The sequence below is a fragment of the Salvia splendens genome, chromosome 10 (assembly GCF_004379255.2).
Source record: "Salvia splendens isolate huo1 chromosome 10, SspV2, whole genome shotgun sequence".
Taxonomy (NCBI): Eukaryota; Viridiplantae; Streptophyta; class Magnoliopsida; order Lamiales; family Lamiaceae; genus Salvia; species Salvia splendens.
Genome location: NC_056041.1, coordinates 4,955,023 through 4,981,611, shown reverse-complemented (window position 1 = coordinate 4,981,611; position 26,589 = coordinate 4,955,023). Strand labels below are relative to the sequence as shown.

Below are 26,589 nucleotides of genomic sequence, written 5' to 3'. Positions count from 1 at the left end.
ATGAGTGAGAGATATGTCTAATGAGTGAGAAATAATTAGACAATTAGGGATTGAATCTACCAAATATATATATACGGTGATGGTCATTAAAAGCAACGTCAATATCGAAAGAGCCAGCAGTATCGAGAAAATGGCACTAGTGGAAGGAATATACGATATTTTTTCACAGATTCAAAGTTGTTTTTAATCATTTAAATAAATTACATAATTAAAATCCAGGCCGTTTCATAAAATAGTTTTTCTTTCATTTTAATTCATCCCAAAAAAATAGTTTAATTCTATTTAATTTTCTAAATAAACCATTCGCTTCTGACAATATTTCAGTCATGTATTTGTTCTTTTTCTCATATACTTTAGTAATTGCATATTAAAATTCATACATTCCTACAGTTTTTTTATAAGGCAGACTGAATATATTTTTCCAAATAGTTTTAGCATTTTTGTTAAATATTAACTATTTTGGGTAATGCTGAGAAGGCCTATATATAGTTAAGGCCCAGTTGGCATATTAACATTTTTCTCGTTTTATTGTGGTCAAAATCACCATATAAAGCCAAACAACTAATTTCCATTTAATAAAATATAAATATAGTAGAGTGTCAATGATCACTACTCCTAAAACTGCAAAAGTTCGGAATTCTTTTATATTTCATGCTTTTATAATTTGGATTGTACCGGAGACTATGTTTAATTAATGTAGTGCATTTTCCTATAAAAAACAATTAAAATACAAATGTTTGGGATTTTTTGTTAAACAAAAGTATTCAAATCCAGAAGACGAGTGAGTCATTAGTTCAACAAAGCAACAAAGATTGCAGGGGAAAAAATACCACTCAAACTCAACAATATAACTTTTCTAGAAATTACTTATTTATTGAAATGATAATTAAATTTCTATATTTTATACAAAATGAACTAATGTTCTTATAGGCAAAATATCAAAACATATAAAAATACGATTCAATCATATAGATACTGGTGAGACTTGAACCAATAATTTGTTCAAGGAAAGAAGCTAGATTTTTTGTGACTTTTATCATTTGAGTTCCATTGATGTAATTATTTCAAATGTTAGGTTTAACCAAATTTTTTTATATTGTGTCAGTTGCCTACCTAATTTCTGTGGTAAATGGGTAAACCACAGTTTAAACTCGTATTTAGCATGATTTAATAAAATAAACCTTATACGCATAAGTTGTTTTGATTCATAGAAGGCTAAATTAAGTTGTATCATTATCATAATAATTGATTCTACGTCGTTTTCTCTATTCAATTGTATCCTTTCGCTAATACAGATCATAGTTCTATAAATGAGTTTTGTAACACTACATATTTATGATGGCATGAAACTTTGGTTATAAAAATCTGAAAATTTAGACCTTAAAATTATTTCCAAGAAAAAGAAGGAAAAAAACCGTATGCATTGGAATAATATATTGTTATTTTCTGTTTGTAATAAATACTCCTGCTTTAGAATAAAAATTTCACTTGGTATTGAGCAAAGAGAATATTGTGGAAATCAAATAATTTCAATAATTTGGGTGCATTGTTCCAAGTGGCGGTCGCATCGCATCATCCGACAACCAAAACTTTTATTTCTAATGGAAATGACCATTCACTCAAAGTGTGACTTAAAATGTTTGTTTCTTCTTCCAATGCAAATGTAACTTCTTATTTACATGGCGAAAATAAAGTATGGTATAAGATTCCAACTTCATAAGATGAAGGTAACAAAATTTAATGTTTTGATAGAAAGATTAAAAAATCTAGCATAAATAAAACACTCTATTTCTATTACCATGACAGTGACCCCTCTATAAAGGTTGCTCGTTCCACTTTACTGTTTGTCACATAATCGTATCATAATAAGATAGTGTTGTGTCCACCACATATTTTGAAAAGTATATTTCATGCATTAAAATGAAGAATAAATCATGATCTTAATATAGTACAAGCACGATTTAATTTATAAATATAAACATTAAATAATATAGTATTATTTTGTTATTTTGATAAATAAATAAAAATTAAATTAATTGTTTTTATAGTAATATAAGGACTTATTAATATGACAACCCTCTTTATTGTAACATCAGATCACCATTTTAGACTATTGGATCTGAAGACCGTGTGATTCTCAAGCTGCGATGTGTCAGCCCATTTTAATTAAATTTGAACATAAAAATGCTGAAGGACAAATTCGACATTTTTAGTCTATTACCATATTGCAATGTTACTTTATGAATGTGCAGTGTTATCAAATAATATTTGTAGTTTATGTAAGTACTTTATTGTACTTGTTTCTGATATAGTTTATTCAAATAATTGCAGATTTGTTCTGACAGTATTGTTGATTATAGTTTTGTGGTATGCTCTCTTCTATTGTGCGAATGTTCTCCTATATATTTATATTTTCTACTGTGTGAAGTACTCTCATTTTTTTCACTTTCTCTATCGACGACACTGTAAAATCATTGTTCACTCAATAATTCACTACTACACATCCACTTACCAATTTTTACTAAAACTTATTCATATCCATGAAGCTTAATGTTTGGTGAATAATTGAATTTTATAATGATATAATACTATAACTCATGAAATTATTTCCTTAAGAAAGGTATATTTTGGGGGCAAAGAAATTTAATTCAGATGGGCCATATAATCATCGAAAAGATTTTATTTCGGAAAAAGGCTGATCCTTTTCCAGCTCTGGCCCACATTGTGGATGCATCACATCATAATTTTAACTCAATCCAATCCACAACCACTGGCTTTTCAGTGAACCCTTATATGCTAATAATAGTATATTTTTTAAGTAAGAAAAATAATCTTATTATCTTTTTAAATTAGTTACATTTTTATTTAATTTTTTTCGCCATGTTTTTTCTTTCTTCCTCCTGTTTATTAACATTTTCTATTTTATTTCTTTACTTTACCTATTACGTACTATAAATATATATTTTTCATATAAATAAGACTATTTTTTATGAACCAATGAAATATATTTACTCAGAAAATAATTTTGGATTAGTTAATCATGTTCATTTTTCCCACATTTACTTTTCTTGTCACGTATATATGTTAAGGTGAAACCAATTAAACCATAATCTAACTTGAATATTTGTACGGCAATAATATTATTATCGATTTATAAAACTAAAGTTTTGAAGTGTTTTGTAAAAAAAAGTCCAAATTTTCAAATTAGATATTTGAACTATTTTTGTTTTTAAATTAGCGGATCAAAACTACTAACGTAATTTGATAAACCATTCAATGCACTAATTTGATAGTAGTATTAGTATATATATTAGGTGATCTAGATAATGTAAACATTATCAATTGAATGATAGTTGTAACTTGTCACAGCAATGCGTAGTTTAATATAAAATCTCTCCATTTTATGGAGTACTATTACTTTATTTATTTATTTATCCTATATAGTATTGTTAAGTTCAAAGGTGGGATCAATCTCGATGGTCCACAAACCTCTTAATAACTCTTAACTTGTTTATTACTATTACTGCATCATATGCATATCAAAATATTTTCCACACATTGAAACGTTCAAATGTATTCCAGTAGTATAACATTATAATATCTATATATTCCGCGAGAACATTATCCCTTTTAAGAAATAGATGTGGATTCACTCATAAAGTAATTGAATAAAATATTTGTATTTCCTAACATGGAAATGTTCAAAGAAAATAAAAAGAGCGAGTTTTTTTCTTTCTTTCTCATTTGTCTTTTAGTGAAATCAAGGGGAATATAAAATTAGCAATGTGCCCAGCCACTTGAATAATAATAAGAATATATGCGTTCATTATTATAATCTTAAGCATATCTATTGAATTTGATGTCATATGCTCAAAGTGTTTGACTTTGTTTCTAAATGTTGGTTGAAATGTCCAAATTACTGACTATAGAATATAATCATATCATTTGCCGGCTTCATATATCATAGGTCACTTTAGTTTATATGTAAAAATAAATAGAATATAAACCTATCACTTGCCGGCTTCGGGATCGGGTGTCCAATATCGTTAATCAGTAAAAATTAATTAGCAAAGTTTTTAAAAAATACATTGGCAATCTATATGTGCATAGTTAAAAAATGGATACAAGTATACGAACACATTATTTATTCAAAATCATCCCGATTTCTAATTTTCATGAATAATTGTTTTATTTTGCTATTTTATTGTTTTTAATGATGGGCTATCGTTCAACTTGGATACTTATTTAATGGAGGAAAGGAACATATAACGTCAATGTATGTATAGCATGTGCTTATTTCTCTACATACTAATAATCCCGTCTACACTAACTACCCTACCCGTCATCTTCTTTACCACATGAATTTTTGATTTAAATTGAATGCCATTTACTCTCACAAAACCTAAACCTATATAAATTGTGTTCCAAATTCCAATTTCACTTGACATAATTAAATACGAACATTCATTCTTGTTTTGTAAATTAATTGAAAATAAAATAAATACGAGAAAATAACGAAATAAAAAAAGGGTTTCAATCAGGTAGTGATCACACTCGTGAACTAATTCAATTCACTGCTGACATATGAATTTTTGGTTTAAGAGCATCTCCAATGGCGGACGTCCGGTCGGACATCCGGTAGGACGTCGCGACGGGCGACCGGGACGTCCGCCATTGTGGCATTTAGGTCGGATACGGACGTCCCGTGAGGACGTCGGGTGTCCTCGGACGTCCCGGCGATGGGCGGGCGGACGTCCGCCACTGTGGCAAGGGTCGGACGTCCGTAAATTAATTTTTTTTTTTTTAAAACTCTATATATACGGCTCGTTGAACTTAATTTCAACGCGGAGTGAGCCGGGGATGTTGGATTATGTAGAGGTTTAGGATGAAACGTTGCATCCCTTCATTTCACAACCGAAAATAACTGATTGTTGGCGGGGTTATAAAATTGCAATTTTGGTCCTTCAATTATCGAAAATTCCATTTCCGGATGAAGATTTCTGTACAGTTCGACCCCAGCCAGGGGCTCTGCCCCTTGGACCCCGCTCTCGGGGGCGCTGCCCCCGAACCCCCGTCTAATCATAACGAATTCAAATAAGTGTGCACTCCGCACTTCCAACTTATTTGATGTCTCGTTATAATTATATTGATCAATCAAGTTAATCCAATTACACTAAAATATCCAACAGATTATGTATTTTTCTTTTTTCGAATGACTATGTATTTTGCTTTTTTCTAACTATGTTTTTTTTATGTTTTATGAATATGTATTTTTGCCCGTATTTTGCTTTTCCGTATTCCGTGTCAAAATTATATTTCCGTTTTTACGTAATTAAATTATTGTGATTTTTTTTATTGCGAGATGTCCTAGTGGGAAGGGCGGACATAGGAGGGGATGTCCTAGTGACGTGGCAGTGGGATGGGAAGTCCTAATGACGTGGCAGGAGGTGTTTTTGGGATGTCCTAGTGGATGTCCTAGTGGGATGTCCACCCACTGGAGATGCTCTAAACAAATCTCTCTTCCTCCAATTCTGATACAGAATCTATGCCTCAGGATTTTGGTGTGATGTCTGTGTGATATTCCCATCGCCTTCTCACCCCACTTTCTCTCTCTTCGTGCACCAACTCAAATTCTACTACTCCTTTCTTTTACCACTGCTTCTGCAACTCCCAATAAATTATACTGCAAACCCCATTCTTCAAATTATTTTACACAAATAAAGAGAAGTGAAATCCCTTTCACACAAAAGGCCCAAAAAAATATTGAAAAAAGCGAAGCAAGCAAACCCCCAGTTTCGGAATTATTTTAATTTATTGGTATTTGTGTATTATTTTAATTATAGTACTATATTACTATTACGGATAAGCTCGGTGGCCGATGCCGACGCCGGTGGGTACAGCCCGCCAATGCTTGTCGAACTCGGCGGCGGCGGTGCTGGACGACGCCGTGGCGGCGGCCAGGCGCCGCAGCCACGCGCAGACGACCACGCTGCACGTGGTGTCCGCTCTACTGGCTGTGCCTGCCTCTCCTCTCCGCGATGCCTGCACACGCGCCTGGAGCAGCGCGTTCTCCCCACGGCGCCAGTTCCGCGCCCTGGAGCTCTGCGTCGGCGTCGCGCTCGATAGGGTTTCGGCGTCAAAATCGGCCGCCGCGGAGGAGCCGCCGGTTTCGAACTCTCTGATGGCGGCGATCAAGAGATCGCAGGCGAGCCAGAGGCGCCATCCGGAGACGTTCCATCTGTATCAGCAGCAGCTGAATTCGAGTTCGCCGCAGGGTACGCCGTCGATTTCCGCGGTGAAAGTTGAGCTGAAGCATTTCTTAACTTCGATTTTAGATGATCCGATCGTCAGCCGCGTCTTCGGCGATGCCGGGTTCCGGACTCAGGAGATCAAGCTGGCGGTTCTGAATCCTCTCTCTGTGTCCAGATTCGCTTTCACGGCATCACGGCCGCCGCCTCTGTATGCGTGTGGTCTGGACAATTTCGAGCTGGACAAACGCGCTCGCAGTTTCCCCTTCATCGATGCTGCTGCGGTGGAGAAACTCGATGAGAATCCGAGAAAAATTGGGGAAGTTCTGTTGAAGAAAACTAGGAGAAATCCCTTGCTCATTGGCGCGGCTGGAAATGATGCTTATAGGAACTTTGTAGATTGTTTGAAGAAGGGCGAAGCTGGAGTTTTGCCTAAAGAACTTGATGGATTGACTGTGTTTTCGATCGAACGTGAGATTTCTGAGTGCATCGGTGAGCGTTTCAGCGAAGAGATGGTAGGGTTGAAGTTCAAAGAAGTCCATGAATTAGTCGAAAATTGCCAGGGCACCGGGATTATCGCCAACTGTGGGGATTTGAAGGCATTTTTGGATGCTGAATTGGTGGAATTTGCCAGTAATGTGGTTTTGAAGCTGAAGAGGTTGTTGATCAACCGTGGTGGAAAGCTGTGGTTGATCGGCTTCTTGGCTGATGATGATGGCTACAAGAATCTGATAGAGCTGTTTCCTTGTATTGAGATGGATCTGGATTTGCATCTGCTGCCTATCACTGCTTCATCCATGGGAGTAAACCCTTTCAAGTCCAGGTCATTGCTGCACTTTTTTATCTTGGTTTGTCTCTTCTTGTTGGAGTAATTATTTTAATGTTTTAGTGATGCGTGCTTCATTTTGTTTTATTGCTATGGACAAGTTGCTGAGTAGTTTTAGTCTTTTACTAATAATTTAATTGAAAGATGGATTGGTGAGGTTTGGAACAAGGAAGTTGCTGGTTTGAACTTGGATATTGGTTTTATTTTCAGTATTCATCTTTCAGATTGTGCATTTGTTTGATGGTTTTGATTTCTGTCCCTCACTTGCAAATCACTGCAAGACGGAACTGTTGTTTCGTCGAGCATTCTGTAGGCTGGGTGCATAGAACTCAGTTGAAATCTTGAAAATGATACTATTACAATTTTAGATGGTGGGAAAAAATTGTTTATGATGATTTTAGTTTGTTGCAATCACATACTTGATGGATCTGGATACCTGCCCTAGTTATTTTGACATTTATGTTTGGATTGAGGGATTTGATCTGAAATCAATTGATTTCAGTTGCTACTTAATTCAAGTGGGTTTTGGATCATCTGAACACAGTCATGTAATGAGAGTGATGGATCTTGAATGCATCCAAACAACCAAAATGGATTAACTACATGGTTCTCAAGTACATCACTGGGAATAATCGACCTAATAAACTCACTACTCCTTAAAATGCTTAAACTTTCTTTGTCTTAATTCTTCTCAGTCCTGGAGAAAATTGAAAATTCTATACTACAAAGTTCAAAAGGCTGGTTTCCTTTATCTTATGAACATGTTCTAAGTATGTTTGACAGTTGTAACCTCATATGCCTGCAGCTTGATGAGGTCTTTTGTTCCATTTGGTGGATTCTTCTCTATGTCATCTGAGCTTAAAAGTCCATGCACAAATGTTACGAAACCCATGAAACTATGCAGCTCGTGCAATGAAAAGTATGAGAAAGAAGTTTCTGATGTCCCGAAGGGAGTTTCAACCAATTCAGTTGCTGATAAGCAATCAGTAAATTTATCTCCATGGCTGCAAATTGCTGAATGTGAAACAAGCAAGAAATCCTGCACGGAAGAGGTTTGTGACTCCTTCAAATTCAAACTTGTGTTTTGGCTTAGATTGGTACATTTCTGAATTATATTGTTTGAGTTGGTAGGAGATGTTTGGTAAACAGGTGGTCTGTCATTTCAGTGCAGGCTAATAAAGACAAAACTATATTGGATGCAAAAATATTGGCCTTGCAGAGAAAATGGAGTGGCATCTGCCAGAGGCTTCATCACTCTCAGGCATCTCAAGTGGATACAACTCTACCAAAGCCACATACTTTTATTGCAAAAACGCTGCAGCATGTACCCACACGAAAAGATGCAGTTAGTGCGGGTTCATTATCCGATGGAAACAATGTAACTAATATGAGTACTTGCATGCTGTCAGACTCTTCCAGAGTAATTGTGCAGGCTGAAGTACCAGCACAAGGTTTGGGGATGAATGATTTTCAGAAGTCATATAGCTCTCAGCAAAGGATGAGCCTGCCCATTGTTTGCACATCTTCAACCTCTGTTGTCTCTGTGGCCACAGATTTGACGCTTGGAACATTTTGGGATTCTTCTGGGGACTTCAGAAGAAATCCCAGCTTGCGAGATGATTGCAGTGGTCTTCAGAATTTTGAATCATCTAGAAGCCTTGAGAAGTCTCTGACTCAACTTTCTCAATCTTCATCTTATTCTCAACATCATGGAAAGCAGATGTATGCAAAGGACCTCGAACACCAATGGCATGTTCTGGCTGAAAAGGTTTATTGGCAGTCGGAAGCCATTCAAATTATTGGTCGAACTGTGTCACGATGCAAAAATGAAAATGCAAGATATCATTGCTCAAAGAAGAGGAATCTTTGGCTGAGCTTTGTGGGGCCTGATAAAGTTGGGAAGAGAAAAATAGCTGCATCTGTTGCCGAGATAGCATTTGGGAGAGAGGACCACTTGCTATATTTGGATCTTTCTACTCATGATACGAACACATTCAGCTACGTTGTTGATTGTTATGATTCAAAATACCTCAAAATGCAGCCTGGGAGGGAACTGATAATTGACTACCTTGCTGGAATGTTGAGCAAGCATCTGGACTCTGTTGTGCTCCTTGAAAATGTTGAAAAGGCTGATTTCTTGGTTCGATCTAGTTTATCTCAAGCCATCAAAACAGGTAGATTTCCAGATTCACGTGGCAGGACCATCTTCCTCGGTAACAACATATTTATCCTTGCCTCATCTGTCGTAATGGGAAGTAAAGATCTGCTTTTTGGCAAAGAAGCCACTGAGTTTCCAGAAGAAACAATTTTGGAGGCCAAAAATATGCAGATGCAATTTTTAGTAGAACCTGTTGGTGATATCTACAGAAGGAATAGCTCTACAGTCGTTTCACTTTTCTCAAGTGAAATAACCCCTAACCAATTATGTTCGAGTAAAAGAAAATTGATGAATGTTGGCTCAACCAAAGGTGATATATCGAAACGTGCTTGTCAACTGTCCAGATCCTTTGACTTAAACTTGCCTGTTGATTGCGGGGGAGAGGATAGTGATATTGACAAAAGTGATGATGATTACTCGGATGATTCAGAGGCGTGGTTGGGAGAGTTGCTCGAGCTTGTGGATGAGAAGGTGGTGTCTAAACCATTTGACTTCGATTCTCTCTCTCAGAAGATATTAAGGGAGATAGATGCAATGTTGAGAAAGATAGTTGGAGCCACTGTTCTTCTAGAAATTGATAGACAAGTAATGGTCCAAATACTTGCAGCTGCTTGGTTGGCAGAAAGAGAGGACGCATTGACGGATTGGATTGAGCAGGTTCTCTGTTCGGGCATAGATGAAGCCTGTAAAAGGTGCAATGTTGCTTCTGATTTTGTATTGAAATTAGTACCCTGTGACGACGTGCTTGTTGCGAAAGCACAAGCCTCTAGAGTGTGTCTTCCAGCGAAAATAAACGTTTAACCGATCTTTTTGTCAGGTATGCATCTTATTATTTCTTATAAGATGTTGTCTATATATGTCTTTGTTTAGGTCATGTAACGATATGCATTAGCTTCTGTTTTGCATATAGTAGAAGGAATAAATAGGTTTATTGCAACTTGTCTATGACTTCTTTCTGTATGAGGTATAGCCAGCGAACTATATTTTGTCTCTCTTATTTTTCTTATGATGCTTAATGTAATGATATGGAAGTTGAAGGGTTAGGCACCTCTTGCATGTGTATTTTCGGAACATAACATTTTCTTCCATGTTTCCATTGCTTTTTTTCCTTAATTCTGTTTGTATTCCTAAGTTGCAAAGAAGAATGTTAGGATAGCAGCAGTTGCAGGTTTGCATAAACACAAAACGCAAAGGAAAAAGAAAAATGCTTTTTACTATAAATTGTCAAAAAAATTCTAATCAATACCACAACTTTCATAAATACTATAACTAGCTACTTATATAAAGTGTTTTACACGATTTTCCAATTTTTTTCCCCAAATTGAAATCTCAGCTTAATGTTGATGCACTGCATTCGCATTTGTTGGTAAGAAAGAATAGGAAACGTGGGAATATAAAAAGATGCCATTCCAGATTTCTCAAAAGGTAGATGTATAAATAAAAGAGCGCAAGCAGTTTAACCTACGTACAAACAAACCATAGTCTACTGAGGGCTACCATGTCACAAAAGCTGAGTAGCAGCACCATTCCAAATTACCACAAACGCTTGAGAAAGAGATTACTGATAAAAGTGCATCTCTTTATCCCAATATATACGAAATTATGCGAGCGTACATCTCACAATCCTTTATTAATTCAATACATGAAAGTCACACAAGTTGGTTGAGTGCACTTACCATCCTCTCTGAGAACCAGAAGGGTGTCCGTTTAACCTGTCAAGCACAGCATTGAAATCGATAGCCTGGCCACTCTCTTCCAGCCTCTGAATGACACCAAGAACGTGGTCGCTTCTGTATCCCATGCTGCTCAGCTTCTCTATCAGCTCACTGTAAGGATGGCCACGCATGGGCTGAGGTGGGCCCAACATATTACTGCTAGGAACACGTGGTGGATTTTGTGGAGGGATGCTATTCTGAGGATAAACATTTTGTTGGAACTGAGGCTGTGGAGGCAGATGATGCGCCTTTCCTGATTCTCCATCGAAAACCATGTAAGTGTTTCCTGGAGGAAGTTGGGGACGAGGCCCGCCAGGCATGTAACCATCTCCTGATTGTGCTGTGTATCCAGTCTTATGTTGTTGTGTCGGGACCTGCTGTTGAATTGGCCTGGCAGGAGGAGCACCGTACCCATAAGGTAATCCATCAGAACCTGCCGAACCAGGTCGAGATGCTCCTGCAAATGATACCTGCATATGCATGCTTCCAGGAGCCATTTCAGAAGGAGATTGATTTGGCTGACCAGAAGGATAGGGAGAGTAAACCATTGGAGAGGATGCTCTAATCTGTGGTGGCATAGCTGTCTGTTGGGATTGTTGAACAGGCTGCTGCTGGGACCACTGCTGTGGATATGACTGAACCTGCGGGCTCATGTTTCCCTGAGGCTGGGACTGCTGTGGTGCCATTCTGGAGAGGTCTTGAACTTGAGATTGTGCCGGCAGGTACTGAGTTTGAGATTGTTGGGGTGGGGGTATATTGTTCATTTGTTGAGGAGGTAAGCAGTATGCCTGTACTTGCGCCATACTCTGTGGAGGCATGGATGACTGGGGTGCAATTGAAGGATGCTGAGGCTCAACTGGCCGAGCATGGTGAGAGGGCTGTGGAGCTACTTGATGAGGTAGTGCGAGTGCCAACTGCTGATCATGATAATCTGATGAGTTCTCTGCACTTTTAGGTTCAGAAGCAGGTGCAGAAGTTCTCTCCTCATTCTGTTGTTTAGTGTTAGCTGAAGTGGAATCCTTTTGTGCAAGCTGAAGTTTGGCTAACTCCTTCTGAGTATCAGCAAGTTCCTGCTTATCTCTTAAAATCTGCACAGACCTGTGCACCTGTATTCCAATTATTAGTTCAATCATTCAGAAAGGTTGGATATAAATCATAGTAAGGTAGACAGGGAGAAATCAAAGAGAAATGTTTGAACGACAACTCTTTTCCAACTTGGCAGTTTACCTAATGATGTACTTTAGACGTTTAGTTTGCAATGGTATCATCTCACTATCTCAATTTGCATAGCTTATGACTGGTAGACAAATTGCAGTTCAGTTTCAAGAAAATATTTAACAAACAGCACGTGTAGAAACAGCAGCAAACACTCTAAACAAAATATCCACCGATCGTGACAGTATATATAGCATGCCGACCATAAATATCCAAGAAAGTACATGCTTTAGACTTTAGAGTATAGACTCAAGATTTGAAATAAAGAATGCTCAGTTTCAGTTTCCATGAAAATCAAGATTTAACAGAATACTTATACATTTTCTGGAAACTCTCCAGAAATGAAAAGTAGGGGGATGTCACTAATGAACAAGAGCCCATGCCCATCTGATAGATGACATCAATTGATAAATGGTAATGGTGAATATCAAAATTAATTGCAGCACATACCTCTTGAACATGCTTCTCCAGAGATCTGAGCTTGGAATCTGCCTCTCCATGATCACGAACCCAGTCAGCGTGCATTTCTCCAATTGATTTGTCCAGATTGTAACAGTATAATTCCAACTGTGACAGCCGTGAACTAATTCCCTCAAGAAAACGCATGATATTGTCAGTGTATTTCTTCATGGTGTTACCAACAGTGGAGATTACATCATGACTAAATGATGATTCTTCAGGTGTACTATAAGTTGATGCAGGAAAAACAGCTGATCTCGCCATTCTGCTTTTGTTAAACTCCTGTTTAATCCAGAGCAGATATCAGCGATGACACTTGGTCAATCTTAATTAAAAAATAAATAAAATATCAGCAGAAACAAGCCCAGCATTTTGAACACAGTCCAAAAAAAACTAATGCTGCTGACTACAAACTCAGAACCCAGATGGAACAAGATACTAATGTGCACAGAATAGGTATTCAGCAAACCATCGACGGCTCATAACATTTAAATGCTTTTCATCTCAATCATTCATTTTTTTCCTCAACCAAATATAACCTCAGATCCCTCAGTTTACAAACCCACTCCTTAAGTTTAATCGTATTCGGGAATTCCACAAACAGTTAATCTGAACCGAAAAACACATTTAACACATAAATCACAGGCAATAAGGAACTGCAGCACGAATCAAACAGAACGTTGCATAGGCACCAGATACTTTTTTGTCACGAGTCCGAGTTAATAATTTAACAAAGAAGACATAAATCAATTCAAAACTGTAGAACCGATCAATCTCATCAACACAAAATAGTCAACACCTTCAATAAAGCAGCAAACCCTAATTCAAACGTAATAATCCAATACCGCAGCAGGCGAAAATGAAAACATAATAGAAGCTCCGAATCATCAAGAAATGATAAAATAAAACGAAATATACCTTGGAGGGATTGGGTGCAATGGAAGGATCGGTGTGGATACCATTATTTCCATCCTGATTTCCGTAATCCTCGTGAGAACATAGAATATCATCTGAGCCGAAATCGAACGATTTTGAACCCGAATTTGGGGCGCGTGCCGATGCCATTGCTACTAGGGTTTGCTGAGAGAAAATATATTGAGAGAGAGAGATGGAGATAGGAAGATAGAAAAGCAAGGTCTGTGTAAACTGTAAAGCTTGTAAAATTAATAACAAAGCTACGAGAAAAATATGGTACTCCGCCGCTCCTATTATATTGTCAAATATTTAGGCTAAAACATTTACTATAAGAATGTCTTACTTTTTAGCTATTGTAGACTCAAATTTCTTACTACTTACTTACCTAGACTTATGCATTAGAGGAAAAAATATTTACCAATTACATATACACATCATCATCTAAAACTGAGAATGTTAATGTTTGTATCTGTGTTTTAATCTAGTGGTAGTATAATGGAGTATTTGAAAATGTTTGAGGTCAGAGTTTCAGATTCAAATTTATTATGATAGAAAAAAATTTACATTTTGTTTTATACAAAGTTTATGATTTGATGTTTAATAAAAGATATAATTTTAAATGTTTTTGATAAAGTAATAATAATTACTCCTAGTTTTTAAAATTATAAGTATGGACCACTATGTAGAATCCAATATGTAATATGTCACCATCACCACCGAATGCATAGCACAAAAGGGTTAAGAAACCAAATGTAGAAATATGGAATAAGACAAAATAATAGTGTATTCAATTAAGGTTAAGAAAATCTCCAGGTACACCCAATTAATTCAAATCTACCTTAAAATTCGAAAAAACATGTTTATATTTAGGGATGAGGGTGAGCTAGTATTGTGAAATAAAATTGAACTGCCCAGCAAAGTGCAAGCCATAAGTTATAGGTATCAAATAATATTGAAATTCTCACATAATCTAAGTTATACTAGTAACAAGTAACCTGGAAAAATCATGTTGTTTCATCATGAACAACCACACGAGCCTTCAAAAACAAAATCACACACCGAATTCATATTGCAAACATCGTAACTCTATCAAATATATAATGAGTAATAGCGACCCGTTGTCGATATCTAATCGCCAAACAAAACGGTTTACAGGGCATGACCGGCTCTAGAGTGCATTAGAATCGTAATTTAGAGGAACAATATCTAAGTTGACACTTCTCATTATCCGACTCCAGCCAGCTGCCTAAGACGGGCAAGGACTATCTGATATTGTCTTGGTAGCGACCGTGCAATACAGAAATGTCCCTGAAAGTTACCTGCAAATGACAAACAAGAAACATAGAAAGAATATAAGTAATCAGTATTCATATTTAAATGTGAAATAATAGAGATCACCCAGATAAGATCTAGTGAACCTATAGATATAAATTAATTCAGCACAGTAAATAGTGTTCGATATCAATGTGTTTGTCTCAATTTTTATATCAACCACAACAGTTCCCACCAATAGCATCCAAAAAAAGTACAGACATTCCTTCACTTTGCCAAAGATCTGTTTCACGACTGGTCATTATCAAGTATCATGCATCGTATAAAATGTTGAGCTAAGAAAATGAAACTGATCCAATTATTTGAACAATGATAAATTATCACTTGTAAGTGATCAAAGGCTAGCACTTATTGCATATAAATCAACCGGTTATATACTCACATGAGATGAATAGATGAAGGTCCAGTGAAAGCTGCAACTTTTTGAGCACGATGAGACTCAGACTTATAAATCTCTTTTGTTTCCTTTTTCAATTGCCGTGCCTCGCGTCGTTCTAATTTCACAGCAGACTGCAAAATAATAGTTTTGTGTTCAAATGATGGTACATTAAGCATCAGAAATGGGAGAAGGGAGGCGTGCATGCATGGTTGGAGGACAGGGCGGAGAGGGAAAAGTCATCATGATCAATGATATGGCTAAGTATTAGTAGACTAATTAATAAAATTCCTCTATAGCTATCAGAAAATATGCAGGAGGCATGATAAACAGGGCTATTTATACCTTCCTCTCTTTCTTTTCCTCCTTCGACTCTTGTGCGCGTGGCTTCTTTTTATGTAGATCACTTTTCTTGTTATTCACATCTTTCTCGTCTTTTGTCTTCTCTTCAACTCTTTTTCTATTAGCAGGCAAAAAGTCTACGGGAAGTCTCTCTCTCCCTCTAAGTGTTATAACTTGGTTGGTGCCAGTAGCAGATCCAGACAATGCCTCAGCCATCTTCTTCTTCCTCCTCCCTTCTGGAGCTCCTATTTTAGCAGGGTGATTGTCGAGTGTTGAATAAGTAGTTACAATAGTCTCACAGTCCCAAGCTTCTGCTTCATCGCTGCTCTCTTCAACCAGCACTACTTCTTGATCATCTTGATCTTCAAACACTTCAGCATATTCTCTGCATCGGCGAATCACTTCAGCAGTTAGTTCAGGGGGCTCATCATCAAGTTCTTCATTGTTATGATGCAAGACATTTAATGGATGGCCCTCAAGAGCATTGCTCAGCTTTTCTTTAAGGGACTCTTGGCAATCTTCCTCATCCATGTACCCCATAAATTCTTCTTTGTTGTCAGAACCATATTCTTGGAGCTCAAGCTGCATTAAATAATTTCCAAGTGAGCATGTATACATATTACTAAAATACAAACAGCAGATACCTGAACAAAATAAATATAGTAAATATCAAATCATAAACTTACCATATCAAACTGCTCATCAAGTGGGCGACGAACTCTAGGCTTCTCATTATCTAAGCATGAAGAAGACCTATTCTCTGTTGAGCCAGATGCAATGGTGTCCTGAACCCCTGGATGATTAAACCTTGAGCCTGAAGCAAAACTCAACTTCTCATCAAGTTCTTCACCAATAAACGTCTCATCAACTTCTTGACCAACACTTCCTTCGAAAAGATTTGCTTTGACGACAAAATCCTCTTCCAAGTCCTCAACATCAGACCCAAAGTCCGAAGAGTTACGATCATCTAGCAATGCCGCAATCTCAGGGTCCAGCACTTTATGTAATCTCACATCAACAGTCTTTGCTGCCACACTGTAAATAGATTTCTCAACGGCATCACTCAGATTGGAAACCTCAACCCTTGAAGCATCATAGGCCTACCACATTGAAAAGTAAAGTATTAATTGCAGTACACAGAGTTACACAATAATCAATAAAAACACAAAATCATGACACTATAGTGTTATACTAACTCAATACAAGCAATAAGGTGCTAAAACTCAATAACTGATTTTACCGCATAAGAAATGTAAGACTTTACAGCATCCATGTCCAGCCCATCAATTGAAGAGATTGATATAATTCTAACTAGCATAAATATGAATTGTTACAAAATATAAAACTGAATTTCACTTTTGTAGAACTTATAGATAGATGAATCCAGTTATACCTTAACATCTTGCGGAAGCTGATGGACATCAGCCTTGGGATTATTAAAATATGTTGAACCACCGCCTGTGTTCTTTATCTCCCGCATATGGGCCAGATAATTGTACCCATCATCTGGAAACCCTAGCTCCAGAATCTCCCTTCGTATATGATCAGGCAATCCCGTAGTTTTAGATTTGTGGTCAACCACTTCTCCAGAGCCACCATATGGATCCTCATCATCATAATCATCAGGGGCATCAGCATAAATTGAGTCAGGATCAGCGGAGTCTTCCATTGTGGTAGGTATATACTCATTGTTGTCTACACGGACAAAAACACGATCACCCATTGGGTCCGATGAGTAATTCGGATCAGATGTGTCCCTGGCCATGAGCTGGAATGTGGCCGATTTTTTCTTATCAAAGAATTTCTTCTTCCCCATATTTTCAGGTATCCTTATGTACCTTGAAACTAGACAAAAAAAGAAGTTTATATACCAGAAACATAGAGCAACACATAACTATAACTTCGCATGACTAGGCCTTATCATCGTTATCATCCAGTTCTTACAAACTAAACTACTTTGCAGTTCCTATGGACTACATCCCAAATTACTATGAAATACCCCTAATCCTAATTCAAAGTCATGAATTCAAAACAAGCTTGAGCATTACATGAATCCAATTACTATGAAGTGATTCCAATTCAAGTCATAATTCACGAGCAACTTTCTCCTGATTTAATCTTTCAATTCAATTCAATGATAGAATACAAGAGGAATAAGATTAAAAAAATCCTTACCGGCAATGGGTGTGAAGCTTCAAGCTTCAAGCTTTTAAATATATCTTCAAAGGAGGGTGGATAATGATGATGGTGAGCTGAATAGGAAAAGACACAAGCAGGAAATGGATGGCGATGTAGAAGTGCAGCGGTATCGATTCAGGCGCAAACACTGGAGATTCGGAGAGGGAGAAGGAAACCGAGAGGAGTATACGTAAACGTGATGGAGACTAAGGGTGGAGATTTTTCTAGGGTTTATCTATCTTGCGTTGCTTTTCTCTATTTCTCTTCGGGCCCAACAATGTGTAGTACTAGTAGATATAGATAGAGCCCAGTTTATTTTTCTAAATTTTTCAGTTAATGATAAGATAGGAGTACTTCAAAAATATAGCAATAAATAATTAGTAATAGTACATATGACAAATATAAACTTAATTTATCCTTGCACATTAACTAAAATAAAATTCTAGCTTATTTCGTTTAAACTGATTTTCAGTGTAACATACATGCCCATAAACTCGTTTATCTGCCTATTCATATTAATCATGTTAATTTGTTGATACTAAAAGTGTTAAATAATTTTTTAAAATATAAAAAATTCAATTCGAATGGTGGTATTACTTGTTAAAATATGAATATATAATGATTTTTTTCAAAGTTACTAAATTTACAGTAGCATATTTTTGTTTTACATTAACTTAATTATTAAGTTAATACAATGCATATATATAATGTCAATGTTAAATTGCGTGACATATTTAAATAATCGTATTGACATTTTCAGTACACACTATATTTAAAATTTGATTCAAAATCCTAATTCTAGTAGTTTTTTTATTTTTTTAGATTTTAAATAAGAAATAAATTGAAATTATATGGAGTGTAATAAATTGCAGACCATTAAATCTCTAAAAAATTTATAATCTTTATATTATATTAAAGTTGATCACACTTATTATTCATAGATGAAAGGATAGCTAATTGGAATAGAACATAGGATAAAAAAACGTTCATGCTCAATAGTTTAGTTGCTGATGGCTGTGATTCTATCTTCCACAGACCACAGCATACTCATATACATGTATATATTGATTGACAAATTCTTGGAGTAAGAAAACAGTGTTATAAACCCAAAATATCAAGGGTTGACGATAACAGGAGTTTATCTGGTTTGGATTCTATCACACGTGGTTGGACCGATCACCACTTCCCCGAAACCTCAAAGCTTAAATTTCATGATTCCCACGCTAACGGAATAAACCAATGAATTTCAACAACTCAACCATTTTTCTCTGGTGAGCCATGAACGCCGCCAGAGGTCTGCTCATTTCTCTCAACTCCGCTCCCAAATCCCACCTCCCCGGGAAGCCCTCTCTCCACTCCAAGCCCCGCCCCTCGCCTTTCCCTCTACGCCCCTGCCGGAGCTCCCACTTTCGCCTAATTCACGGCGGGAGCGCCTTCATTTGGAGGGCAGGATGGGGAAGAGTGCGGGCGGATGTCAAGTCGGATACTGTGGAGTCGGCGCCGGACTCGGCTCGGCTCGACCAAGCTCTTGCCACGGATGACGGCGCCGCCGCCGACCTTCCGTGGTGGGAAGAGTTCCCGAAGCGATGGGTGATTGTGCTCCTCTGCTTCTCCGCTTTCCTGCTCTGCAATATGGATAGAGTAATTTCTTTACTCAATTTAATTGCGTGGTTGTTGTCAAGATTTCATCTTTATCATCCCAATCACTAAATAAATACAAATTCTCAATTCTTGTCATCGCATTTGGGATTCAAGGCTGTCTAGGCTACCTTTCATCTCACATGATTCTGGGAGCTTTTGTGGAGAAATGTAAGCAAATAATATAATTTATTTCAGGTAAATATGAGCATTGCGATACTTCCAATGGCATCAGAGTACAACTGGAGTCCGACAACAGTTGGTTTGATTCAGTCCTCTTTTTTCTGGGGTTACCTTCTCACTCAGGTATATAGACGATCTTTACTTGTTTTTGTGGTGAAATCATTTGTTTTCACCTGCATCATATGGTTTACTGGTATGGCATTGAGCTTGAGTTTTCAATCTGATGTCTTGATTCTTAGTTGGTCTATTATTTTCACCTGCTAAATATGCTATATATCTAAGATGCATAATCTGAGTTGGCACTTGCTTTATCCACTATATATGCAGTTGATATCTTATCAATTTTTCAATGACATGAATGTCAGATTGCAGGAGGTATATGGGCAGACACCGTTGGTGGCAAATTTGTTTTAGGATTTGGTGTAGTTTGGTGGTCAGCAGCAACAATACTCACACCTGTTGCGGTAAAACTTGGTTTGCCTTTTTTACTTGTCGTCCGTGCTTTCATGGGTATCGGAGAGGTTAGCGACATACTCCTTGACAGACAAATGCTATTCTTGATGTCAATTTTTATTTAAAAAACAATATACTAGTTATTACTATTATTATTGTCTGTGAGGTAAAGCCAGATCTCTTTCTTGCAGGGTGTTGCAATGCCTGCTATGAATACGATACTATCAAAATGGGTTCCTGTATCCGAGAGAAGTAGGTCATTAGCATTGGTTTACAGTGGGATGTATCTTGGATCTGTCACCGGTCTGGCTTTTTCACCAATGTTGATTCACAAGTTTGGCTGGCCATCCGTCTTTTATTCATTTGGTTCTCTTGGAACAATTTGGTTAGCTTTGTGGCTTAACAAGGTAAATTTTTGACTAGTATGAAACATCTCGAGACATTGGCATGTTCTAGATGAATAAAATTCTAAGACTCTTCCAGCTTTCGAATAGTTAATACTGTTATTGACAAGGCTTGCATGATGCAGGCTCACAGTTCACCAGCAGAGGATCCTCAACTGCTGCCTGCAGAAAAAAAGCTCATTGTTAGCAACTGCATATCTAAGCAACCAGCTAAATCGATACCATGGAAATTGATATTATCAAAACCACCTGTGTGGGCTCTGATAGTATCTCACTTCTGTCACAATTGGGGAACATTTATCCTTCTTACCTGGATGCCTACATATTATCACCAGGTAATGCACATTTGAGTTTTACTCAACTGCCTATGGCTGTGAGATCATGTTTTGATTCATAATGTTGAAGAAAAATTCTATGAATCATGTTTTGATTCATAATGTTGAAGAAAATTTCTATGAATCTGTCATGATCAGACAAAGGATACAGTCCTTTGTTGCTTATATTTCAATCATCTATGAACACCAATGTGTAAGTTCAGTTTATGATGCCATATTCTTTTGTAGGTGTTGAAGTTTAATCTCACCGAGTCAGGACTGTTTTCTGTCTTTCCATGGCTTACTATGGCATTTTCTGCCAATTTGGGTGGTTGGATTGCAGATACTCTAGTAAGTAGAGGTGTATCGGTAACCGTGGTTAGAAAGGTATTCCTCTTTTACTTTTGTATATAGCTAAGAATGCATGTCAAAGTAGTGAATGTTGTTGCTTACTTTTGATTTTGAGATGAATTACTGAAACTTGATAAAATAGATAGTAGTACAAGTTAAAGTCGAAGTCTAGTGAACCAAGTCAACTTTAAATAATGAATCAGATAGACTGGAACTTACTAATCAATATTATGAACATATATTATGATGTAAGTAAAATCGTGTAGCAGACACTATTTCTTTAGGAGGGGATTTTGTTGGCCTCTCTGTATAAAAACTGCCCTGATTGGAGGAAGTGCCTTACAAGCCTTTTGCTTTTGTACAGCTAAAGAAATATAGTTGCACCACTGCTATTAGTAATAAGATTTTCGCACATAAACACGCACTCATCCCAGCCTCACTGCTTTAGATATCACACTATTTCCCATGATAAAACATTTGCCCAAAATTACTCAATCAATCAGACCAAATAGTGTGATGGCGTATAATTATCTAAATTTTCACCTCTGTGAGTTCTATCTCTCCCTCCGAAACAAGAGCTATAGTATATAAGGAAAGAAGAGTACAAGTCTAAAATATGCTTAAAGAAGAGTATAATTCTATACATATGTATTACCCTTTCACCATGTTTGATACTGGAACACAAGATTTACAACGCATTTACTTGTTTTGAGTGCTTCCCAGGAAAATGTATTCTTTATGTTTATTTAGGAACGTGCAAATTGCATATGTATTAAGTCGTCAGTTATCCATCTCTGTACTTAAAAACTTTTGGCAGAAATTGTGCTGCATCTTTGGAAATAGTAGTAAATTTTATGTGCTTGAATAAATTGGCAATCGCACCACCTACATTTGATAATATCCCGACTTGAACATGAGGAAACGAGGATTTTCTTATTTCACTGTTCATATTATTCGTTGTCTTGTACAGATGATGCAGACGGTTGGATTCTTAGGCCCAGCGTTTTTCTTGACTCAGTTGAGCCATATTGATTCCCCTGCTATGGCAGTTTTGTGTATGGCTTGCAGCCAGGTATGTTTATTATACTGTTCAGAAATCATAAAAATCATGGTGTAGTTTAGTCGCCGTCCTTGCATATTTGTTGTTTAGTTTGTTTGTGATTTCCTTGAGTAATCCTTTTTGCAGGGAACTGATGCCTTTTCACAATCAGGATTATATTCGAATCATCAAGATATTGCTCCTCGATATTCAGTACGTACTTCCACCTAATCTTTCCTGTTTTTGTGACTGAAGGTATATACTGACATAATAAACTTTGATAAGTTTTAGTCAAAGGAAACATAGTTGGAGTTCTTAATATCAAGGTTAATGAGTAGTACTTTCTGAAGAAACTCGGAAGACATCCGAGCTTCATATGTTGTTTCGAGTGAAATTATACATGCTAATACGAACAGAAAACATATAGTAAGATATTGGGGATGGATGGAAGAGTGCTGTTTAACAATATCTTCTTCTTTAATAAAACCTTTACAGGGTGTATTGCTTGGTCTATCTAATACTGCTGGAGTGCTGGCTGGAGTTTTCGGAACCGCGACAACTGGTTATATCTTGCAACATGGTATGTCCTTTGAAATTACTGGTGTGATATATATATGTGGTCAAAAAAAAATTGTTGGCCTAGGCCGCAGATGATGAAACGCTACTAATTAAGCTCAGACATGATCTCATTACTGGACTATATCTTCCATGAATGTGTTAATGCAACATAAGCCAACGAAATCTTCTAACAATCGGTTCCTGAAGTGCACAGCTGCTTGCTCGTTGGTTTTTTACTACTATCGCGTTTGATGGGCTAGTTTGGTTTTTCAGGTTCGTGGGATAATGTTTTCGAAGTGTCTGTGGGGCTCTACTTAGTTGGGACCGTGGTGTGGAACCTTTTCTCGACTGGCGAGAAGATCATTGATTGAGCCTGGATCCGGACCTTGAAACATACAGGATACAGTAATAAACTTAGGAATCTAGCTAGCTCTGCTGCAAACAAAGCCCATTTATAGGCTCGTTTTTTGCTGCGAGGAGCCTTTCATGAACCGAGCAGAGCAGACTGACTCCGAGTCTGAGCCGGAAACCATGGGAAGCAAGGATTCAGCAATTGAAGGTGCCCTTGATGTATATATATGTATTATGTACACGAATTCATTGATAATATGTGATTGGAAAGGCTTCATTATTTGTGATGATAGATTAATGTTGTGCAGTCTTATATCTTTTTTTTCTGACTGCTGTAAAATTGGTATTTACCGAAATTCTTTGAAGTAGTAACTTTTTGTAAGTTGGGTTGACTTGCAGTTTTGTTTCTTTAAAAAGTAGAGTACCGAACTTAAAATTTTGTGAATATGTACACAAATTTAAACATTATTCTGAATTAAACATAATTTGAATATCAGTCAAAATTAAATTGGTTAACTGAATTGACATACACGTGCAACTCAGTGGCGGATCCGGGGGCAGGAGGGGGCGGTCGCCCCCTTCATGCGACTAATTTTCCCTTATCTCGGATGTATATTTTCCATATCCGTCCCCTCCGTTGTCTCCGACGTCGCCCCGTTGACCGAAAAAAAATAACCATTATCTCCCAAGTTCAATTGAAATAAAATTTTAAAACTCAACTCAAGCCCAATTAAAAAAGAACTAAAAGCTCAATCGTATCTACCTTTTCAATAAAATTAAACTCTAATAAATAAAAAATAATAATGAATAAACTTCAGCCATAAAGAAATCCCAAATTCCATACGCTCTGGTGGAGGGAGTGACGAGTCTGCTCCCAGCGAAGCTTTGATTTCCTCCGTGCCGTCCACCCTCCGGACTCCACAACCACAAGTCCACAACTCCACAAGTCCGCCCCTGCTGGCTGCTGCCTCTCCAATTTCCATCTCAAGAAGAAGCCCAACCATTCTCAAATTCCAGAAGCATAATTTCATAAATTTGAAGGTGTGTTGTGTTTTAAAATTCAAATTCATGTCTTTGAATTTGTAGATTTAGGCATTTAGCCATTGAGGAAAGATTAAATATTTTCCTTTTGGAATAGGAAAAAAAAGTAGCTTAGAAGATTAAAGAGGCAGCAACAACTCATAGTTGAAACTTGAAATAGGAAAAAAAATACAACAACTGCATTTGAATTTTAAAGAGATTGGAAATTTGGAATGACTGTAAAATGAGAAGTGCCGAAGTGGTTAGTGGTGTATATATAAAACATTGGGTGGGTTCCATGTGGCATGTGGTAAATGCTAATGACAAAGTGTGGTCCCATGGATAGTATAAAGTGAGTAAATGATAGTTACTTTGTTATAATATTTTATAATTATACCTTTTTTGTTTCATTAGGTATGGAGAAATATTTTGGAAAAAGACCAAGAATTTTGGATTCTTGTCCAGAACTAGAAGCACAGAATGCTGAAGAAAATTTGATGGAGAATGATATAAATGAAAGTGAAATCAAGGCAGATCCAGGTTTGCGAAAACCAATTGCAGAATATGGTGTGAATATCCGGGATCGTATTCGTAGAGAATATGTAGCAAAAGGCCCTTGTCAACCAAAGGGTAATATTTTTCAAAAAACGCGTCAAGGAAAAGATAATAGGAGTTTTAGAGATGCTTGGTACAAAGATTATGATTGGCTAGAATATAGTGAAGCGAAACATGTCGCATATTGCTTTTACTGTTTTCTTTTCAAGCGTGGTTATGTGGCACCGGGAGATGAAGCCTTCACTAGTTGTGGTTTTTCTAATTGGAAAAAAGCACTAGAAAAATTCAAGGCGCATGTTGGGGATAAAAGTAGTGCACACCACAAAGCAAGGATAGAATATGAAAATTTTGTCAATCAAAGGTAAAGTGTGACTTATGTTGTAAGTAGAGGTATGACAACAAAAAGAAAAGGAATATCGAATTCGATTGACTGCAACTGTTGATGTAGTTCGTTTTCTTTAGATTCAAGGTTTGCCTTTTAGAGGACATGACGAGTCATCTACGTCTTTGAACAAAGGTAATTTTCTTGAGTTATTAGAGTGGTATGGTTTGAGGAATGATGAAGTTGGTAAAGTGATTTTGAAAAATGCCCCTGGAAATAACCAAATGACTTCTCCATCAGTCCAAAAAGACATGGCTAATGCTTGTGCGGTGGAAACCACACTTGATATATTGGGAGAACTTGGAGACAAACACTTTTCGATCCTAGTTGATGAGTCACGTGATTGCTCAACAAAGGAGCAAATGGCAATTGTCATAAGATTTGTGAACAAGGATGGCCAGATAATTGAAATGTTTTTAGCTTTGGTTCATGTCAAAAAAACTTCATCAGTTTGTTTGAAAGAGGCAATTGACTTCGTATTTGCTAAGTTTAAGTTATCTTTGTCAAGATTGAGAGGTCAAGGATACGATGGAGCATCAAACATGCGAGGTGAATGCAATGGATTGAAAGCACTAATTTTAAAGGAAAATCCATCAACTTGGTATGTCCATTGTTTTGCCCACCAACTTCAATTGGTATGCGTGGCCGTGTGCAAGACAAATCAATATGTTTGTGATTTTTTCAGTTATCTTATCTCGATTGCCACAACATGTGGTTCTTCTTGCAAAAGGGCTGATATGATTCGACAAATTGAGCACGATAGACTAGTTGAAATGATAGAGAATGGGGAAATCGGTACTGGTAGAGGCCAAAATCAAGAAACTTCTTTGAAGAGACCAGGTGATACTCGATGGGGATCTCATTATGTCACCGTGATTCGTCTTGCAAATATGTGGCAGTCAGTAACCGAAGTACTTGAAAACGTACTTGTTGATGGAGAAGAATATGAAACAAGGGGCAAAGCTGTAGGTCTCGTACAGAAAATGGAGACTTTTGAATTTGTATTCATCCTTATGTTGATGAAACATTTGTTGGGGGTTATTCAACCATTGTCTTGTGCCTTTCAACAAAGAGATCAAGATATTTTAAATGCGATTTTCTTGATAGGGAATGTGAAAGAAAGCTTGAGATCATTTCGAGAATTTGGATGGGATACTTTCTTGCAAGAAGTGAATGATTTTTGTGGGGCAAATGACATTTCAATAACAAACATGGATGATGATGCTCCAAAGCGGATTAGTAAGAGGAATGGTTCAAACATCAAGAACTACCATCATTATCGCGTTGAAATATTTTGTCAGGTAATTTGAAATTTAATATCTTATTCATTTACTAAATTAGAATCATCTTGATATTTAATCTTTCTTGTGTGTCAATTAGGTCGTCGACTTACTTACACAAGAGATGGAAAATCGTTTCTCTGAGGCATCCACAGACTTGCTAAGTTGTATGGCATGCCTCCATCCAAAAAATGATTTCACTGCTTTTAATGTTCATAAGCTTGTTCATCTTGCTACTCTTTACCCAAAGGACTTCACATCGACTCAACATACTGAATTGTTTAAACAACTTGAAAC

At 37.0% G+C, this 26,589-nt stretch overlaps 5 protein-coding genes across 5 annotated transcripts; 3 read left to right on the top strand and 2 right to left on the bottom strand.

Moving 5' to 3' along the window:
* Positions 1 to 5,558: 5,558 nt before the first annotated feature.
* Positions 5,559 to 10,275, top strand: LOC121750091 (protein SMAX1-LIKE 6-like). Its single transcript, XM_042144547.1, has 3 exons — positions 5,559 to 7,071; positions 7,880 to 8,126; positions 8,246 to 10,275. The coding sequence occupies exons 1-3, from the start codon at positions 5,879 to 5,881 to the stop codon at positions 10,031 to 10,033; spliced, it is 3,228 nt and encodes a 1,075-aa protein (XP_042000481.1). The 5' UTR covers positions 5,559 to 5,878; the 3' UTR covers positions 10,034 to 10,275.
* Positions 10,276 to 10,646: 371 nt separating this feature from the next.
* On the bottom strand, positions 10,647 to 13,803 carry LOC121750092 (RNA polymerase II degradation factor 1-like). The gene is made up of 3 exons (XM_042144548.1): positions 13,540 to 13,803; positions 12,613 to 12,903; positions 10,647 to 12,053 (listed from the first exon to the last, which is right to left on the bottom strand). The coding sequence occupies exons 1-3, from the start codon at positions 13,684 to 13,686 to the stop codon at positions 10,905 to 10,907; spliced, it is 1,587 nt and encodes a 528-aa protein (XP_042000482.1). The 5' UTR covers positions 13,687 to 13,803; the 3' UTR covers positions 10,647 to 10,904.
* A 666-nt stretch (positions 13,804 to 14,469) lies between these two features.
* On the bottom strand, positions 14,470 to 18,030 carry LOC121752189 (protein LTV1 homolog). The gene is made up of 6 exons (XM_042147127.1): positions 17,762 to 18,030; positions 16,980 to 17,431; positions 16,273 to 16,686; positions 15,590 to 16,168; positions 15,251 to 15,378; positions 14,470 to 14,855 (listed from the first exon to the last, which is right to left on the bottom strand). The coding sequence occupies exons 2-6, from the start codon at positions 17,400 to 17,402 to the stop codon at positions 14,852 to 14,854; spliced, it is 1,548 nt and encodes a 515-aa protein (XP_042003061.1). The 5' UTR covers positions 17,403 to 17,431; positions 17,762 to 18,030; the 3' UTR covers positions 14,470 to 14,851.
* Positions 18,031 to 18,879: 849 nt separating this feature from the next.
* On the top strand, positions 18,880 to 23,437 carry LOC121753353 (sodium-dependent phosphate transport protein 1, chloroplastic-like). Its single transcript, XM_042148635.1, has 10 exons — positions 18,880 to 19,405; positions 19,601 to 19,708; positions 19,951 to 20,106; positions 20,230 to 20,445; positions 20,568 to 20,777; positions 21,006 to 21,143; positions 22,078 to 22,179; positions 22,294 to 22,359; positions 22,642 to 22,726; positions 22,978 to 23,437. Exons 1-10 carry the CDS (start codon positions 19,043 to 19,045, stop codon positions 23,073 to 23,075), a joined length of 1,542 nt encoding a protein of 513 aa, XP_042004569.1. The 5' UTR covers positions 18,880 to 19,042; the 3' UTR covers positions 23,076 to 23,437.
* A 1,054-nt stretch (positions 23,438 to 24,491) lies between these two features.
* Positions 24,492 to 26,128, top strand: LOC121751831 (zinc finger MYM-type protein 1-like). Its single transcript, XM_042146626.1, has 4 exons — positions 24,492 to 24,991; positions 25,113 to 25,613; positions 25,698 to 25,977; positions 26,120 to 26,128. The coding sequence occupies exons 1-4, from the start codon at positions 24,492 to 24,494 to the stop codon at positions 26,126 to 26,128; spliced, it is 1,290 nt and encodes a 429-aa protein (XP_042002560.1).
* The last annotated feature ends 461 nt before the right edge of the window (positions 26,129 to 26,589 follow it).